Source organism: Leptodactylus fuscus, chromosome 10, assembly GCF_031893055.1.
Source record: "Leptodactylus fuscus isolate aLepFus1 chromosome 10, aLepFus1.hap2, whole genome shotgun sequence".
Taxonomy (NCBI): Eukaryota; Metazoa; Chordata; class Amphibia; order Anura; family Leptodactylidae; genus Leptodactylus; species Leptodactylus fuscus.
In genome coordinates, this window is record NC_134274.1 from 53,479,087 (window position 1) to 53,499,463 (window position 20,377).

General features: G+C 44.3%; 1 protein-coding gene across 1 annotated transcript in view; it reads right to left on the minus strand.

Annotated features, from left to right (window-relative positions):
- Positions 1–8,068: 8,068 nt before the first annotated feature.
- HIF1AN (hypoxia inducible factor 1 subunit alpha inhibitor) overlaps positions 8,069–20,377 on the minus strand; it is a 29,339-nt gene continuing 17,030 nt past the window's right edge. The window contains exons 4-8 of the mRNA XM_075258244.1: positions 19,096–19,241; positions 17,147–17,253; positions 15,196–15,259; positions 14,191–14,301; positions 8,069–11,274 (exon numbers count right to left, since the gene is read on the minus strand). Of these exons, the coding sequence (XP_075114345.1) occupies positions 11,230–11,274; positions 14,191–14,301; positions 15,196–15,259; positions 17,147–17,253; positions 19,096–19,241 (473 nt within the window). The 3' untranslated portion in view covers positions 8,069–11,229. The remainder of the gene's footprint in view (positions 11,275–14,190; positions 14,302–15,195; positions 15,260–17,146; positions 17,254–19,095; positions 19,242–20,377) is intronic.

Below are 20,377 nucleotides of genomic sequence, written 5' to 3' on the forward strand. Positions count from 1 at the left end.
TACAGATGAGTCAAGGCGTATACTGGAGGCTTCCCCCCTCCCAGAACCTGATCACTCAAGGAGGACAGACGTGCCAGGATCTGGTGAGATTCAACCTGACAGCCTGGAGGTTGACCAGTCCCTATTACTGAATAATGGACTGTTAGAGGCCGTCCTCAAAACCCTTGCCTCTGCCAGGGCAAATTCTACAAACAGGAATTATCACAGGATTTGGGAAATCTTCAAGTCTTGGTGCCTTGGACACAATATGGTTTTTTCTAACCCCTCAACAATCATTAAAATGGATTTTTTTTCTCCCTAACACGTAGAAATAGCCCTAAGAAAGGCTATTCTTCTCCTATCTTTAGAAGACTTCTCTGCGTCGCCGTTCTGTAGATATCCTGGTATTGTTCGGTATGCAAATGAGTTCTCTTGTAGCGCTGGGGGAGACCCAATCCTGCGAGAGAACTTTCCAGCATCGCCTCCATCTTCTTCAGGAACGTCCTCTTCACACCTCTTCTTCCGGCACAGGCGGTGAAGCTTGTAGGCCTGGGGCAGAGCCGACTGCACATGCCCACAGGCCACAAGAAAATGGCTGCTTACAAAAAAACTCTCTAGCGACGACCTTTGTCTTCTTCTGGCACGGCCTATCCACAACGTCTTCTTCTGGTTTTAAATGGCACGCACGTGCAGTCGGCTCTGCCCAATGCGCATGCCTGCGGCCAGTAGCGTAACTAGGAATGGCGGGGCCCCGTGGCAAACTTTTGACATCCCCCTCCTCTGCATTTCTAGGCGCTCTATTATGCCCCATAGTGGCCCCTTCACACAATATTATCCCCCATAGTGGCCCCTTCACACAGTATTATCCCCCATAGTGGCCCCTGCACACACTATTATGCCCCTAGTGGTCCCTGCACACGGTATTACGTTCCTTAGTGGTCCCTGCGCACAGTATTATGCCCCATAGTGGCCCCTGCACACGGTATTATATCCCTTAGTGGCCCCTGCACACACTATTATGTCCCATAGTCATCCCTGCACACAGTATTATGCTCCACTGTGGACACTCATAAACAATTATTATACTCTGGGGTCTTTATAGACCCCAGAGTATAATAATTGAAGACTCTCCGCTGCAGTCCTCCGCTGTCGTCCTTCTTCAATGACGTCGGACGTCACATGACCTGGGACGCAGGCTGGGTTCAGGTGATGTAAGAGACTTCAGACAACTAGGCCTGAAGCCTGCCCGGATCGTGGACAGGTAAGTAACAGTGTTTTTTATGTTTCTTACCTCTCTCCGGCCCCCGATAATTATGCTCGGGGGTCTGCAAAGACCCCCGAGTATAAATGATAGTCTTTGTGGGGCCCACGGTGTCACTTACCGATCCTGGCCCATTACCGGCTGTTGCTACCACTGCTACCACGGTAGTTACTGCATGCGGTCATTTTCTTGTGGCCACTTACACAAGCGTACTGTGTAAGCAACCACAAGAAAATGGCCCCAGTACTGCGAGAAAACTCATTAGCATACTGAAGAAAACCAAAATATCAGTGGAACAGCGATGCGGAGACTTCTAAAGATAGGAGAAGAGTAGCCTTTATTAAGGCTATTCCTACATGTTAGGGAGAAAAAAATTACATGTTTATGATAGGATCTCTTTAAATAGTTTGCAAAAGTTAAGGCTGAAGCCCTATGTTGCCAAAACGCTGTGTTGTACACTACCTGCAAACTGAATGGGATTCTGGCTAATCCCATCCACACACTGCAAAAAAAAATTCTGCGGAAAAACAAGCCAGCAAATGTTAGCTGGGTCAATGTGTTGGGCTGCTGCAGAACCTCTTGTATATATATGTTTTTCTCAGAAACAGCTGAGTTACTGCAAAAAAAAATTTCCTGACAATGTGGCTCTACAAAAAGTGACAATGAAAAAGCCGCTTAGGCTAAGGCCCCTCCTAGCGGGTACCACAGCGTAAAAGCTCTGCGGCAAAAACCACGGAGGAGCCATGTTTCATTTTTTTCCCGCAACGCTCTTCACAGAAAATCCACAGAGTTTTCCTCTGTGGACTTTCTGCTTCAATGATCCATATAGGGAAGCCTCCAGCATTTCTGTAGATATAATTGACATACTGCGATTTCCTACGTAACGGTTTTGGTGATTGCAGCATTATGGTACGTGTGTGGATGGGATTCGCTTTGTGATGCCCGGTTTGCAAAGGCCTTTTCTTTACCATCAGTAACATACAAGTCCCAACAAATTCGTGAGGGGGTGGGTGAATCAACTACTGTGTATCTGATAAATCGCACCACGACCGGGGGAAATATGTGTGTACGGCGTTCTGAAAACAATAGGATGGAGCTGTGGATAATATTGTTCAGGCATTCTGCAATTTCATCCTTTGTCATTAGAATGAATTCCATGGTATAGCCTTTATGAGAGCTATAACTTTATGAGAAGTCAGGTTTCACTAGCACTGATGGTTTGCTGACTCTGCCCTCTAGTGGTACGCTAAGGTACTCTGTATCACTGAATGTCGATACATTGGCACTATTTGGTTTCAGCTTTATCATATAAAGTTCTATTGTATGCAGTGGTGTAACTACCACGGTAGCAGTGGTAGCAGCTGCCACAGGGCCCGACACCTTAGGGAGCCTGGGCACCCTCACTAGTTAATATGACAAAAAATAAATAAACAATAAATTTTACTTTTTGAGGCCCGAGGCTATCTGAGGTGTCGGGTTCCGGGCAGTGGAGAGCCTCAGCAGCGTGTGTCCTGACAGTGGGGTAGGGCCAGAGACATTGTGCACAAAGAAGATAGTGCCGGGATGGTGTGAGCAGCGCTGAGGATTTACGGAGATTGAGACTGGTGAGTTTAATTCATGTGTGCAGGGCAGGCTGTCAGCACACAGTACTGTGCTGGCAGCTGCCTGGGGATGAAGGGGTTATAACAGTACATAATACTGTGCTACAGGGGCCACTATAGGGCATAATACTGTGCTACAGGGGCCACTATAGGGCATAATACTGTGCTACAGGGGCCACTATAGGGCATAATACTGTGTTCAGGGGCCACTATAGGGCATAATACTGTATACAGGAGCCACTATACGGTATAATACTGTATACAGAAGCAAATATAGGGTATAATACTGTGTTGTGTACAGGGGTCACTATGGGGCATAATAGTGCAGGCAGGAACGCGAGGGTAGAGGGGTGGTCGGTCGGGGTCCTTGGGGGGGGGGGGGGCTCATGTCAAAGGTTCGCCACGGGGCCCCACCACATTCCTAGTTACGCCACTGATTGTATGAATTATCAGTTTACATTAAAGCGAGATACAAGCACAAGATAGCTGTTCCTTATCAGCTACACCCCTTATGGGATCTGGTTATGGGATTCCTCTATTTTGAGCCTTGTACAAGTTGTCTAAAACGTCACACTGATGTCCTATCCTTAGGACTGATGGAAGTCCCCAATGTCAGTCTTCCCTGACTTGCAAGTTTCTGCGAACTGGAAGTCAGGATTGTTAAAAGGGTAGTCCGGGGAGTTAAATTTACCTGACTTCCTCCAGCAATTTCTGCATGTTGGTTCCAGCCTGATTCTGACACTAGGTCATGTGATCAGAACCAGCCCTTGACTCTGGGTTAATCCACCCTCTCCTGATTTTACTATGTCAGCAAACCCCATAGCACAGGTGACCTGGGAGATGTGGCGGATTACACGACCCCGGGTTGGAACCAGGCCAGAACCCCTTGGGACTGCTGAAGGAACACAAGCAAGTTTATAAACAGGGACAATCCCTTTAATGTATTCCTATGACAGCCTCAATCTGACTCCCATTAGAATGCATTGAAAGTCCTGACTTCTGCTCCACCAAATACACTATCAGACAGGAGGCACATGGGGGCGCAATTAGGAAAGGGGCTGCTGCAGATCTGCAATATAAAGCACAATCCACACAGATATGGCTCGGTTTATGGAAGACAGAAGCAATGTTTTTATAAACTTGCCTAGTCCCTTGTATTCTCACAGATCTGTTAGTACAAGCACCATCTTGAAAGTTCTTGCCTAGAGTCCCCAGTTCAGTAAATAAGAGGCCATAATGTATCACTTACCTTCTACAAGTACCTCAGCTCTTCTTGGATCCTTACAACTCTCCAAAAAGGATATGAGACTTTGTAACGCTTGTATACTTCCTTGGTCTTGTTTGCTGCCTGTAAGGCTGAGTTCACACGTGTGGTCCATCATAGACCTCTTCCACCTTGGATCAAAAACGTATCAATTCTTCATTCAGTGCAACACCCCCACATTTGAGTCTAGGAAGCACAGAAGGGGGTGCAGCCAGTTCCTACCAACCAGTATTACTGGAACAATATCTCTGAATTTACAGTCATATGTGAACACTGTGCAAAGTTTCTCTCATTTCTTAGGCTAAGTTCACACCTGCGCCTGCTGTCCGCATGGGAATTCAGTTTCTCATTCAGCTTGAAAATGTGGAGAAAAAAAGCACTTTTCTCTCCGCATTTTTTGCCCTTTTCAGGTGGAAACTGGGCAGATCCTGTTGTAATCCTGGGTCTGCAGGTTAAGTGGATTAGGTCTCAGTTTGGGGCAGCCCCCAAGCAAACCCCCCTGAATGGAAACCTGAACACAAGTGTGAACTGGCATAAGTCTTGTGTGAGATGTATCATCTTAGATGGAAGCACCTACTGTGCCTATATTGTGAGAAAACACAGCTCAGGACATGGGAGAATCTCCATAAACCCAATGTATATCTGGTGCAATGGCCAATGAGAGGGGCCGTATAATAACGCAGTCTAAAACAGGCCGCTTTGTGCAGCTTACAGTTTTCCTATTTTTGTTTTAATGCGCTGAATAAAGGTCGACTTGTGGCCGCTTACACGAGCTTGCGCAGTACGCTCCTGTAGTTCTATGGAGTACAGGGTGTACTGCGCCTGCTTGCGCAGATGGAGGCAGCACTGGAGATTTCTCTCGCAGTATTGGGGACACCCCCAGTGCTGTTTGAGTGCTAGGGACCATCCCCAGTGCTGCAAGAGAATACATCTGCATACTGACAAAAAAAACAGGATTTCAAGCGAACGGCAGCACAGAGAAGACAACGAAAGGTAGGAGAAGAATAGCCTTTCTTAAGGCTATTCCGACATGTTTGTGAAAAATTAGTTTGAATGATAGGATCCCTTTAAGAAGATTCCCGGCTGTGCTAAACTACATTTTCTAATTGCAGATCTACACTGCTGGTACTGATGCTACTCACATTCTGTTTTCTTGCACCTCGTATTACATCACACGCAGATTCCATAAATCAGGATTGTGTGTTTTTTGCCTCTGCTTCTATGTCCTGCACACATACAGTATATCGGTTTGTCAGACTCAAAGTGAATGCATTAAAAATAAAGAACACCTACATAGCAAACATTTTATTAGAGGAGGTAGAAATGCGTTCCAAACACGGAGATATAAAAGGCAATAAAATGTCTTCCCTCTAGTTACAAAGAATCAGGGTCATTGTTAGAATTAATAATTAAAAGTACAATAAAAAGCGGCTAACTACATAAAGGACAGTAAAGAATCGTGCACAGTAAACCAATGTGAGTGGAGGCTGAAGTCACTGAGGTCAGGTACAGGCCTGTAGGTCTAGTTTTTTGCAGAACCGAAAATTGTGGCAGACGATGCTTTTCTATGTTGCAAAAAATGGAGATTTTTTTTCTTTTTTATTACTGACGTCCATGTACAATAGATGGTCTGTTTGCATCCATATTTTTGGCATGGACCATATAGTAACAAGCTGATGTGAACCTAACCTTACAGAGATGACCATGTAAATATATTGCTACAAAGTAATCTGACATTGTCCCTATGACGTTCCAGGCTGGCTGCAGCGTTCCCCAGCTACATGTTCTCAGAGATGATAACGTGACCGGCAGTGGCTTTCTTCCCATAGAGCGCACATGGACGCTCATTCAAGTCAACCAAGGATGTAGGTGGAGAGTGTTGGCAAACAGTTCTTGGCTGTACGAGCATTAAGACAGTCGCTCTTACATATAGAGCCTTACATTTCCATATTTTCATTGCATGGCTTCTATACCTACACCTTATGGGAGGGGTGGAGCAAGCCTTTATACATACTCCTTAAAGGGGCTCTATCACTAGATTTATGTGTTATGAGCTAAGGATATGCCCAAATAGACTTTAGAAAGGTTATTCAGGTGCTGCTATTAGTTGCCTCTGCCCCCAAGCCCCCCTCCTGTTTGTTCACCGCCTCCATTGTCGGCGGTTTCTATTGAAATCACGCGCGTGTGCAGTAGCACTCCCTCTGGCGCGCTACTGCACCATTTTCCTGTAGAGAACATTGCGAGCTGGCACTGGAGCATGCACAGTAGCGCGCACGCGCGTGATTACAATAGAAACCACTGACGATGGAGGCAGTGAACAAGCAGGAGGAGGAGGGCTTGGAGGCACAAGGAAGAGCAATGGGCGGCCAGAAGCTATGACGCTAAGGGGTGCACGGAACGCCCACCGTGCACAATCAAGCTCATTTGGATATAGCTTTCAACGGTAATTAACAAAAACGGGGGGTCTTTTTACAAACTAATAGCAGCACTTGAATGGCCTTTTTAAAGGCTATTCAGGCATAACTATCTCACAACATGTAAATTTAGTGATAGAGCCCCTTTAAGAACAGGGCAGGCCTCTCTATACATAGTCCTTATGATGGGGGAAGAACAACATGTTTCGAGTGGAAGTTTTATTACCGGGATTCTTATCCATCTATACCATAATAATCACAAATTACTACCTCAGCTAGTTATAAGTTCCCTACCTATGCAGGCCAGGGAAAGTGTAACATAAAAAAACCCCATACTCACCTGTCCCTAGTGCTCCAGTGTTCACCGCTACTGTTCCATCCAATTGACGACTATGCCGGTGGAAGGCCTCGCTGTACGTGACCTACGAGAACAATCTGTAACCTCAGCTGCCATAGAAAAAGACCTACATACATCACTGGTGATATGCCAGGTCCTCTCCTGTGACCCCTGAGGTCACTCATCGGCCTTAGTGGTCACATGCAGCGATGATTTCTACCAGAACAATCCCCTAGGCGCTGCTTCACCAGGGACAGGTGAGTATTGGGAGGGGGGGGGGTTGTGTTTCACCTTCTCCAGACTTCAGCCCAGATACTGTATTTCATGGCTAGCCCTTTAAAGGGATCCCATCAATCAGATTGAATTTTTTGTCCTTAACATGTAGGAATAGCCTTAAGAAAGGCTATTAGTCTCCTGCCTTTAGATGTCTTCTCCACGCCATTGTTCCGTAGAAATGCCGGTTTTCGACGGTATGCAAATGAGTTATCTCGCAGCACTGGGGGCGTCCCCAATCCTGCGAGAGAACTTTCCAGCGCCGCCTCCATCTTCTTCAGGAACGTCCTCTTCACACCTCTTCTTCCAGCGCAGGCGGTGAAACTTGTAGGCCTCGGGCAGAGCCGACTGCACATGCCCACAGGCCACAAGAAAATGGCTGCTTACTTACTGTGTAAGGACATTCCAGAAGAAGATGGAAGCGTACAGGAGAGTTCTCTCGCAGCATTGGGGATGCCCCCAGTGGTGTTTGAACGCTGGGGCCCACCCCCAGTGCTGCGAGAGAACTCATTTGCATACTGGCAAAAACCGGTATTTCTACGGAACAGCGGCGCGGAGAAGTAATCTAAAGGTAGGAGACGAATAGCCTTTCTTAAAGCTATTCCTACGTGTTAGGGACAAAAAATTCGATCTGAATGATAGGATCCCTTTAAGATGCACTGGACTCTTAATAATTGTGGCACACACCAAGGTGCCATAACAGCAATCTAAAGTCACAACTACTCACCATCTACACAACTGTCTGGCATGGAGGGAATACATTTTCCCTATAGATTAGGCTGGATTATTGGCAATGACAGCAGTCAGGAAAGAATAATATAGCATTGCTATAAATGTCAACTACATGATCATTTCAGGATCTAGAAGCAGCCCTGTATCTTCGTGTGGCACGTCTGCTAGAAAATATAGCAAAGATTCATGAACTCATCGACAACATCATTGTTCAATCGCTATAAAATAGAGGAATTTATTTACGCATTGGTGGTGGCTTTTCACACAATACAGAATCGGGCACGTTCCTAACAGGATTGGAGCCAAATTCCAGCAACATTCACCAAAAAGGAAAGAAATCTGCACAGCAAACTAAAGCCCCCGCCATTTCACAGTAAACACATCAGCATACCATTCAATACGCGCTGTATCTGTAAGAATGAAGACGTGTGAGGTTACAGAAACCAGAATAATCATCTGTAAAATACAAAACAGCAATGGAAAGGAAGACTGGCACAAGGTGGGGCGTGGGGACAAAGAGATTCATTACAAACGGAGTTTCCACAAAAAAGCCCCCAAAGTTTGCAAAGACTCTCCTCTATACTAAAGGCTTTAATAATGTGCAGGGATTGAACGTTACAAATGGTTCCTGGTGTAAATTTCTGAAAAAATTGAACTAAATCGGAAGTGATAAATGGAGCTTTATGACTGCTGACAGGTACCTGTAACACAACCTTTACCGAGTTGAAGAATCCGGTTGTAACTCTTAGGCCCCGTTCCCACGGAGTAACGCGCCGCTAATTTAGACACGTGTCAGAGCGAGGCGCTTCAAAACAAATCCCATTGATTTCAATGGGTGCAGGTCTTACGCGCGTTACACATTGAAATCAATGGGTTATAAAGCCTGCCATTGATTTCAATGGGAGCGAGCGTAAGCCGGCAGCCATTGAAGTCAATGGGATCTGTTTTGAAGCAGCTCTGACACATGTATACGTGTCTAAATGAGCGGCACACGTTACTCCGTGGGAACAGGGCCTAACATGAATTTTTCCAATAGCATACCCCCTGTCTGAAATGGATGTCCCACAAACACCTGAATGATCCATTGATCACGATAATGGGAGTCCCATATCCCAGAGAGTGAATGAAGTCGCCATCCTGCTGTAACCACAGTATTGGGTTGACTACAGAAGCAGCGAATCGTCTGCAAACACCCCATATAGAGGGGGAAACACAGGACGTCATTCTGGTGATCAGTGTGGGAAAATTATCCCTTTACTCTGTGAACGAGTTCTTAAAGGGGTTGTATGAGATAAAAATGTACTTTTCCCAGTACATTCACTATGGCCCAGTTCTTAGCTTTGTGGAGCAGAGTGAGAGCTGGAAGTCTCTTTGATGTCCATTAGAGATGAGCGAGTAGTATTCGATTGAATATCTCGCCGCCATAGGAATGCGTGTAAATGGGCAAACACCAAGGGGTTAAGCGCAGTGAATATTCGCTGCGTTTAACCTCTTGGTTTTCGACACATTCCTATCGCGGCGAGGTATTCGATCGAATACTACTCACTCATCTCTAATGTCCATAAAGTGGAGTTGGTCATGTGACCAAGAGTCAAGAGGGTAAGGAATAAGACTTCTGCACCCCCTGTAATGATCTGCAAAAATAATACAATATGCCAAATGCCAGGGGAACCTGTTCCACACAGTAAGCATGTCTAATAGTGCTCTGAATACCCTAGTTTTATTGCCCCGCACAACCCCTTTAACGCTCAGGATAGAAATGCTAGTGAACAGAAGGAGCAATGAGAGTCCTGGAAGGGTGCAAACAATTAGGCTATATTCACACGACGGTGGAGAAAAATGGACAGTACGGTTTGTGTTTTCACTGACATTTTACATCTCTCCTCAAACAATTTTCACAGATTCCTCATTGACTTCAATTTGTTGAGGGATCTGCAAAAATGGAGACAGAGATCAAACATCCATTAAAATGGATTGTCAGAAAAGAAAAAAAACAGACACAAATGGCTACACTGAGATCAATGTGTGTGCCGTGCTATGAAAGTCATAAATCTGTCCATTTTTCTCATTTGTGTGAATAACGCCTTACTCTCTGTATCACTTCCCTCCAAACCAAACACATTTTGTAATAAATTTACAGATGTGTCCGTATTAACCTGAACTCGTGTCATCTCTTGTCATTGAAGGCGTCAAAATCCAGTGTGAAGTCATTGGAAAAACATTTTTCAATGGGTTAACTCTGCTACATCTGCAGGTGCGGAACTTCTTTCATTTTTGTAAGATGGATCAATACTTACGAGGAAGCATCCCAACAATGTCTGACTACTGTTATCCCGTAGGGATATGACAACTAACAATTGTTGGGCTGGACTAGAATCCATGAGGCCATCGGTCTGTTGATAACTTACCCTCCCATGGATACCTGTTCAACTTACAAACTGGTTTCCCCAAGTCAATGTTTTAACACACAACGCCATCCCACTAGGCCATTCTATTGCTATGCCATGGCGTCTTCCTCAGGGCACTATTCCCATACACAGACGGGAAGTGCATCATTTTGCTGCATTTTGATTGGTTACAATTCCTCAATTCATCCGCTTGTGTTCTGAGACACAAACACCTCCAGAGCAGCAATGAGAGGTACAAACAAGGATTTTGTTGTTATAATAAGTGCTTTACAATTTACAAGCCGATAAAAAAAAATGAACTCAGAATTCGGAGACACTGATTCCATTGAAGACTCGAAATAAAAGGTCCGAGGAATCGGCAGCCGCTGCCACTAAACTTTACAGGTGTGCTTGCCAATGGTGAGGGTATCGAGTTGTGTTGCAGAAAAAACAGTTGCCTGAGTAGTGCCTTGCCTATTTCCAAACAGTGTCATCCGTACGGTGCAAGAGTCACTCGGATACGGAAACATGTTCACGGTCTGCTTAAGAAACCGAACTAGACAGGACGCCAACAAAGGAAAATCCATTGAGAATGCCTTGGTTGAAGCAGAAAGCTTTTCGTGTGAGGTCTTTGGATGCTGTACTTAATGTAAATGAAATATACCCTTTATGCATGCAGACAGTATGAGCCAATGTCCACTGTCTGTACAGAGTGCAAAGAACAACTTTACATGTTGCATTGTTGTGTTGATCGTTTTCTTCCTCTCTTCTGGCCAAAACACTATATATTTTTTTAATATATATAAAAAACTGAAAAAAACCTATAAACACAGTAGTGAGTGGTGTAAACCAATGTACAGGAGAACAGTTGGCCAGTTAAGTGCTTCCATTCTGGAGTATTCCTTGTCAGTCGTCTCGGACGTGAATCGAGAATGTGGCAGCAGTCTCATAGACGCATTGTCGCTGCTGAAAAAACCAGCATTAGTCGTAGCGGCCCTTTATCATCGTGTTTAACAAAGGACCAACCTGAAAATAAAATAAAATGGTGTAAATGTTAAGAAATTGTGAAAGGGGTAATGTCATGCATCATCTCCATACCACAAGTCCACACTATTATAGCTTTTTCATCTTTTTCTGCTCCCATTTGTCCTATTTAGCAGTGCTGGAAGTAAGAACTGGACAGAACCAGTCTCCTTCCCCCTATAGCAACTGAAAATATAATAGGATTCTTCCTAATATCCTTTGTATACTGCCATACTACTGCTCCTTCCCTGACAAGTTGTGCAGAAAGCTAGGATCACTATGCAAAGACTTGGCTGTAGAATAAAAAATGTCTGGATGTCTGTCCACCACTCTTCAGTTCTATGTGGACATGCACATTACTATACACTCTGAGCACCAGGTGGCACTACACCATGTCAGTAAATGCCGTTGTGCGGGGGTAAGTTCACACACAGTTTTTTGGTCAGGATTTTGAGGCCGTATCCGCCTCAAAATCCTGAACAAAGAGACGGCTCCCATTGAAATCAATGGAAGCCGGTCAGTTCTTTTTTCCAGGAGCAGTTTGTTCCGGCTCCCAGAAAAAATAAGCGAGATGCTCATTCTTCAGACCAATTCGCCTTGTGATATCTGCCTGAAGACACTCCTTCCTCTGGACTAGGCCCATTCATTTGGGGCTAATCCGGAGGGGAGTGGGCGACTGGATCCAGTTGCGGCTATCCTTATTTTGGTCAAGAAGCTGAGGCGGCCTCCGCCTCAGGTTCTGGACCAAAAAACCCTATGTGAATTTACCCTTGGGTTTTTTTGGTAATCAAATTAGTCTGAAGTCTACGCCAGGCCCCAGCTGGAGTAACTTTCAGATTCAGGCTCATGGACTGCACAAGATGCCCCAAAATTCTTAAGAGGCACAAACAATTATTAATGCTGGTGGGTGTATAGCCAGTGGATCCATTGACAATTTACACCAGAAACTGATGCAAGGTCCAAGCATGTGCCTCTAAGTAAATTTGGCCAATCTCCGAATTGGCAGGTGCAGGAAACAGTCTTGATAAACTCCTCACAGTGAATAGTGCCCATACTACTTTAACCCTAAATTCACTCATGTGAGAGGCAGATTTACCAGCCTGAACATCAAACCGGGAGAGGGACTGCTGGCATTATAGTTATCTATCATGTTAGGACTCCTAGCGATAATAGTAGAGGAGAATATGGCGTCTATGACGCAAGGACTCCTAGCATTGTACGTAACTATAATGCTAGAATTCAGGCTGGTGAATCTACCAAGTATCATGAGTAAAACTCAGTTGTGTGGGTACAGAGCTGTGCCCGTTCTGGTACTTATTCTTGTATACTCAGCTGATCCGTGGGAGTGATTGGAAATAGCTAAACAATCCCATGGACAGATTATTAAAGTCCCAGGAAGCCCACTTTAAGAGACTATGGGAGTACAGTGCCCCGATGTACCACTGTGAGGAAAGAAGACATAAGTGTGAGAAGTCAGGTGTATCCCCTTCCCCAGCAGGGAATCCCGTGTGGTCCATGTCCCTAGCTACGGTTTAGACTAGAGTCTACAGTCTTTGTACAGAAAGTCTGCCCCGGAATCAAAGTATCCAGGGGTGGAAGTCATGTGACAGGATTTCCAGTTGCAAACCAAAGCTTCGGCATGGACCATGAAGTGTGCCATCATATATAATGGGGCTCCCCATGCACTGAGCTATGACATCATTTGTAACCACGGCTAAGTATTATCTCTCTTCATTTATTAAACACTTATTATTTTATTATATTCTGGTGGGATTCTTTGACCATCTTTGAGTTAACTTGTTTGCCTACAATATAGCACAGTTAGTGTTTCTGTAATACCCTTGCTGTGTTTCCTAGAATAGTCCCTATATACCGTATTTTTCGGACTATAAGACGCAGTTTTTTTCCCCCAAATTTGGGGGGAAAAGAAGGGTGCGTCTTATAGTCCGAATGTGGCGCCTCTGGCACCCGCTGTAATAGAGAGGCGGGTGTCGGCAAGGGATAGATGCAGGTACCGGGGCCTGAGACATCGCTGCGCTCCTCTGCCCTGCATGAAGCCAGCAGCTGGAGGAGTGATGCTCTTCCGCTCCTCCGTCCCCCCGCCGCTGGCTTCATGCAGGGCAGGGCAGCGATGTCTCAGGCCCCGGCACATGTGATGGCGTCTATCTCTCACTGGCATCCGCCTCTCTAGTACAGCGGATGCCGGGACAGTATCGGTGGCCCCTTCTCCCCCGGGGCCGGTCCCCACCGGCCCCGTACCTGTGAAGTTGCAGGCCGGCTCCTGCGCGGCGATATCGCAGGAGCCGACCTGTTCGGGTGTGAGCCGGGAGCCTAATGAGGCTCCCAGGCCTGTCAATGCTATATTAGTATCGCGGCTGGTCTCTATGAGCAGCCGTAATACTAATAGACAGAATGTCCCATAGACGGCAATACAGTTGTATTGCCGTCTATGGGACTTGCAATCAAGTGACCGCAGGTTCAAGCCCCCGGGGGGGAATAAAATAGTAAAAAAAAAAAAAAAAAAAAAAAAGCTTTAAAAATATATAATAAAAAAATGAAATAAGTAAAAGTTCTAAATCACCTCCTGTCCCTAGATTATATATATAAAAGTAGAAAATCATATATCATAAACCACCGGGTTTTTTTTTTCAATACAAGGTGATCTAAGCAATAGATATTCCCCAAAATGGTATAACTAAAAAGTACTTCTGGACCCGCAAAAAAAAACCACTCTATACATCCCCGTACAGCTGCAGGGTCACCAGGCAATGTGGCCTTGCAGCTGTTGCAAAACTACAACTCCCATATATTAAATATTTTACCATTTTTTGCTTCCAAATTTTTTTTCCCTATTTTCCTCCTCTAAAACCTTATAGTCCAGTGCGTCTTATAGTCCGAAAAATACGGTAAGTCACTTACCTCCTGTGGGTTTCCAAGAGCTTCCCCCAGCATCTTTTCAATATTTCGCATGATGGCCACCTTTTGGTGTGCTTTCAGTGGGTATTCTATCCTCTTAGGAGTTGGTGCTCCCTATTCAAGGTGGAACCAATGTAAAATAGGATTAAAAAGGCATCATCAAAGAATTAGGAAGAAAAAAAACAAGAGATCTGGAGAGTTCAACACGATTTTATACTTACAAAGGCTGATGTCAATGTAATGATGGAAATGCTAAGGAAGTATATCATGACAAGAAGCCAAAAAGACCTACTTCTGTGCATTCAGTGAGATGCTACATCTAAGCCATATACCCATCAGTGTTTAGCATGGAAAGACTAAAGTCAAAGGTCTTGTCCGCCATAGCAATCTTCAGCTCCTGAGACCCCGCGCACACACTTGGTTTTGTAAGGGATGTTGTAATAGTGCATATGGATTTATTACAATAAATGATGTCTGATGTGAGAACAGCATGGAAGTAGCTGCTTGTTTTAGCTGAACGGGATGGGGGTCACAATTGGGGGAATGTATTTTCAGTTCAGTGTTCCTAGATCTCTTATTTTATGGTCACTTGGACTTTCTCGGATATTGAGCAGTTACTCCTGACAGAATGACATGTAAATAAACCAGTATTAGTTGTAGTGGATAGGGAGAGGGAGCAGACTGCTCCTTATTGTACACATCAGCTGCTTCAGAGAGAAGTGTAAAATGTGCTACAGCTACAATGGGATTATTAGCAGCAGAAAACTGATAGGACGTCATATATGAAGGGTTATACAGTTATAGAATAGACTGCCCAGCAAGACCAACCAGATGATTCAACCTTTACCTCTTACTATCAATTCATTCTGGTACAATACCCTGTACCTCATACCCTGTACCCTGTCATAAAGGTACAGTATATACAATAGGAATATCATGGCTTGTCTTCCCTTACAGCTGATATGTAATGGAAGCAAAAATAGTGGACACCCTTATTTAAAAACATACCTTGTACCAAAAATTGACTGTAATTGTTGTCCCCCCATCCATGAGCGACTCTATATGGTGCCACCTGCAACAGTATAAAAGTATTACAGCACACAATATAAAAAAGGAATGACTATTCAGGCACCACTAATGTTATTTTAACCCCCCCCCCCTTCCTGTTTTAAAATAAACCTATAAAAACATAAAAGTAAATCATACCTATCGTGCACACTGGGCGGACCGGCACAGTCCGACGTCATCTTCTGGCACACCTTCCTCTTCTTTCTTTTCCTTCTTCTTTCGGCAACGCCCTCCGGTCCTGGCTCTTCCCCGACTTCATCGTCGTCTTCTTCAGGCAGGATTGGTTTAAATCTGGTGCGCAGGCTCCGGCGCCATTTTTCCCAATGGCAGCTCTCAATGGGATACTGAGCATGCTCAGTTCCCCTTAGAACTACGTGAGCGTACTGCGCAGCTCGCGAACTGCCATTGAGAAAAATGGCGCCGAAGCCTGCGCAGGGTTACTGCGCACGCGCCAGATTTAAGCCAATGCCGCCGGAAGAAGAGGACGATGAAGCCGGGGAAAAACCAGGACCGGAGGGCATCGCCGAAAGAAGGAGAAAGAAGAGGAAGGCGTGCCAGAAGATGACATCGGATCTTGCAGGACTGCCCACCATGCACGATAGGTATGATTTACATATATGTTTTTATAGTTTTATTTTAAAAAAGGGGGGTGGGGTTAAAATAAAATTAGCGGGTGCCTGAATAGCCTTTTTAAAGGCTTTTTACACATATGGGGGCTCATACTCAGCATAATTTTGCTGATAGAGCCCTTTAAGTAAGCAAATCCAATAATGTTCTTGGCACTAGATTTCAAGCTCAAGAAGACTTACTACTCACCACAGTGGCCCCCTATATGTATCTAGGATAGATCTGTCAACAGTCTAGAATTCAACAAGAATTGGGGTAGGGTTTATACAAATCCCACCCAAAGTGTTAGTTTATGGGGCATTCATAGAGATCCCTGGGGATGGGGCTTAAATATTCAAAACAGTTTAGGGGGCTTTCTCAAGTCAGTGTGAGGGATCCTTGGGGGTAAGGCTTATATATCCAAAATAGTTGAGGGGGCTTTGTTCGTCACTATGTGGGGCAGGGCTTATAAATTCTAAATTTGCCATTATTGAGCATCAGGTGAAAATGATGCAGATTTGCACAAGAGCAAAGAGATCCGGCCATATGATGTTTGTCTATCAACAGACCTAAGTAATTTACTGCACTACACATAAAGGGCACAATGAATACATACATTATACATACAGACGGACTGCAAATACAAGAAAAATACAACCTTTCCTCTATCTCCCAGCCCTAAGTACCCCAGCCATAGTGTTGCTCGTATGCAATTCGCAAAACTGCTTTTTCCATGGACATGAGGCAACTACTGCCACACTAGAGGCTACAAAGTACTGAGGATGATTTAATATCGGACTCTCACTGACAGACTCGCTTTAGGTGTTTAAGGAGAATGAAATATCAGAAAATTACAATCAGTTCTGACTCTGACAACTAACACAGTAAGCTGAAGTGGCCTATTTTTTGCACTGAAGTTTTGATAAGGTGGGAAAGTAACACTTCCTGAATTTCTCTCCCCCCAATGCAATGCGACAGCCAATAAGCAGTTATACTGTAGCTGCTGCCTAAAAAGAGAAGACAGAAGTGTCTCCCAACAAGGCCATTCAGAAATAAACAGCTAGAACTATATACAGGGAAACCCCTTTGAGACGACGACCAGAAACTGAAAATCTGTCACAGAAAGTGTGGTCTGGGTAAAAGGGTGAGACAACTTACAATGCAACTTATAGTACAAAAAAAAAATAAAAAATCACATTTAATTCTCTATAAAAGAGTAAAATCCAAAAAAAAATAGAATTACATAGAAATACATGAGACATTCCCTTTAAGGAAAACACCTTACCAATACATTGGGATATAGAGAACATCTCCAGGCCCCACCACAGTCTCATAGCCATGCACATTTCTGAAGTTAGGAAACCGTTCTAGATCAGGGTTCTCAAAGTCCACCTATCATGTATGGGAAAGAAAGAAATGCACATATAAAATACTGACAATTCCCCCCACATCACTACCTAGGGCCCTAAAACAGCGATGTAGTGAGAACACTTGAAATTAAAGAAAAGGAGAACAGTACCTCTAGTGCCACCTATCAAAAGGCAGCATCCTATCGGTGGTGCTAGAGGTACAAAATTCCTATTTTCCATCAAGGAAATCGCATTTGCTTATATTTCTCTGGAAAACCTAGCAGGGCATGCATGGCCTATGAAGAGTAGCAATATTTTCACAGATTTTTCTAGCAGTTGGTGCTGTTAGTTTTGGTGCCTGATATGTCAGGTAGGCTGTCTTAGGCAACGGGGCGTGATTCTGATTCAGAATCACACCCCTTGTCTGTTCTATCCCGAGACCACACATGTGACTGTGGAGAGCCTACTTAGTAAATCAGGGGAAAAAAAATTCCAACCCTGGTGGGATCAGTGTCTATGACCAGCCACAATAGTAATGTATAGAATCTCCCATGAAATAGTGGGGGAAAAAAAAGAAGCTTTAAAAAAAAAAAAGAAAAAAAGAAAGTAAATATATGTACTAAATCCCTCGTTTCCCTAGAATACATATAAACGAAGAAAATGACTGGGAAACAACATTAGGTATCCCTGTGTCTGACAGTGCCCGCTCTACTGAATATAGGGGATCTGCAGTGCTCCAGTTCCATCGGGAAGGGGTTAATAGGAGCACTGCAGATCCCCTATGTTCAGCCAGACTGAATTCCAAGTGGGGGGAAAAAAAAACTCAGTCCTCAAGCTCAGGGAAGGGGCAAACAGACAACCAAAACACCCCTCCCCTTCCCCAGCATCTACTGCACCCAAAAACTCCGACCATTTTAATTTTTGAAATTTTCCAGTAGCTGCTGCATTTCCCCCCCTCGGCTTATACTCGAGTCAATAAGTTTTCCCAGTTTTTTGTGGTAAAATTAGGGGCCTTGGCTTATATTCGGGTCGGCTTATACTCGAGTATATAGAATTATTTGTACAATATTAATAATTGTATAATATTATTAAAAATGAATCATATTATTTTGAAGCCAAAACTTCAACTCTACAATGGACTGGGACCCCCATTTTGCTGAACAGTGTAGGTCTCAGCAGCTGAACCCCCACCCAGTCAGCATCCTACGAACAGGGGATATTTGTAATGTGTGATGCAACCCCCCTTTATGCTCAAACACGTTAATGCGTGGGAGGAATCTGATAAGACGTTTTATGGAAATCAAATTCCTTGAAGCCATCAGCTGTATATGTAACTTTATACTACACAAGCCCGAGGTTACCTTTGGCTTACCGGCATCGAAAACTTATTTAGAGGAAAATCTGTTTTATAGATTTGTTGCATAACATCATTTACGTAAGGCAGTTAACCCTGCGGTCACCTGTAGCCTCCTGTATTGATATTACCTGCCAAGTGAAGTCAGACTAGTCCAGACAGACAGTGCAGTCACACAGAATAGGTTACATAGGCGGCATTTATGTATCATTCAATAGAACGTAACACGTCACTTTTTCTGCTTTAAAGAGAACCCGTCACATGGGAAATGTCATCCAACCTGCAGGCAGCATGTTATATGGCAGGAGGGGCAAAACGTAAGATAACTTGATATATATGTCAGTCCACTGTAGTCCCCAATATTATATGAAATGAAAAATAATCCTATAGCAATAGTTAAGTGATAAAAACAGAATGATATAACTGTGTTAATGGTGCGTGAATACTAACAGCGGGAGCTGAGGACATACGATACGTTCACATAGACATGAGAGTAGAGCGGTATGCTGGCAGGATGGCCACAGGTCTCACCTGGCTCTGTCTGTCACAGGGATGGTGAACCGGATAAGGATAAAGGCATTCAAACTGTTCGGGTGGAAAGAGGATACAGCGTTTGTAGCCCTTAATCTGGGCAAAGAAGTTTTGCTGCTCGTCATAGTGCGCCGGAGTCACATTCCCTGCACACAAACATGAGGTTAGACACGTACACAGGCGACCCCGACATCCCGATACGGTCACAAAAATGTGGAAAATGTTCTTGCTTGCATTAATATTTACTGATGTCAGCAGAAGATATTCATACATCACAATAACTCAGTTAACTCCCGGGTCACTAGCAAATATTCTAACATTTATTCTAGATTTCATTCTAAAATACTGATTCATTTACTATTATTCCTCTTAAATAGACACTTACTCTCTTTAGACTCTCTCCGAATCCTACAAGCTCTTTTGTGCGGACCAGAAGTCACACTAAGCATGTCATAGGCGTGCACAGAGAGTTCGATGTCTGGACCACACAACAGATGCTGTGGGATCTGGAGAGGCTGAAAACAGGTCACATGGTATAACGAGAGATTGAAACGTTTGATACGTTATATATTTGATTCATGTCATGTAAAGACTGTTCTCATATTGTGATGGATCCACGACAGGGCTATAAGATTCCTCAACCATTCATCCGATCCACATCCAATGTTGTACACCAGACGCTGCACATTGCACATCATATTACATATATTATTGTATGAAGGGGCCTCGATGTTTGGGGAAGTGCTGCAACCTCTTCATTCTTTACACTGGAGAATTTACCTGAAGGAAGGGGTGCAGACTACTGCCACTTCAACCCATTCACTTGAATACCCTGCACTGCCCTACTAAGCAGACCCATGTAAATAATGGAGGCGCAAAGGATAGGACATCTGCAGCAATAGTATGAAGCTGAAGGATCCCTTTAAAAAAGCAATTCCAAACCCCAGACATGCACTCCAGGCTTGGCTTCATTGTGCATCTCTGGAGGTCGCTTAGCCTTCCTGTGTACAGGACTGAAATCCAAGCACACGATCCTTTGTACCCTCTTTATTGCTGTTGGGACACCCCATTACATCTCTGGCTCTTTCTACCCAAACCATCAGGTTCTTATCCACAAGACTGTTATTTGCTCTTATTGAGACTAAGATGGATGCCTACACACGGGGTAAGTGTCACTTAGCACCATGACAAGAACGGGTGCAGCACAACAAAAAGCAGTCACCTGCAGGGGAGAACCCTGGGACTTTTTATTAAAAGGCTGCCCCTCTTTTTGATTCTCAGT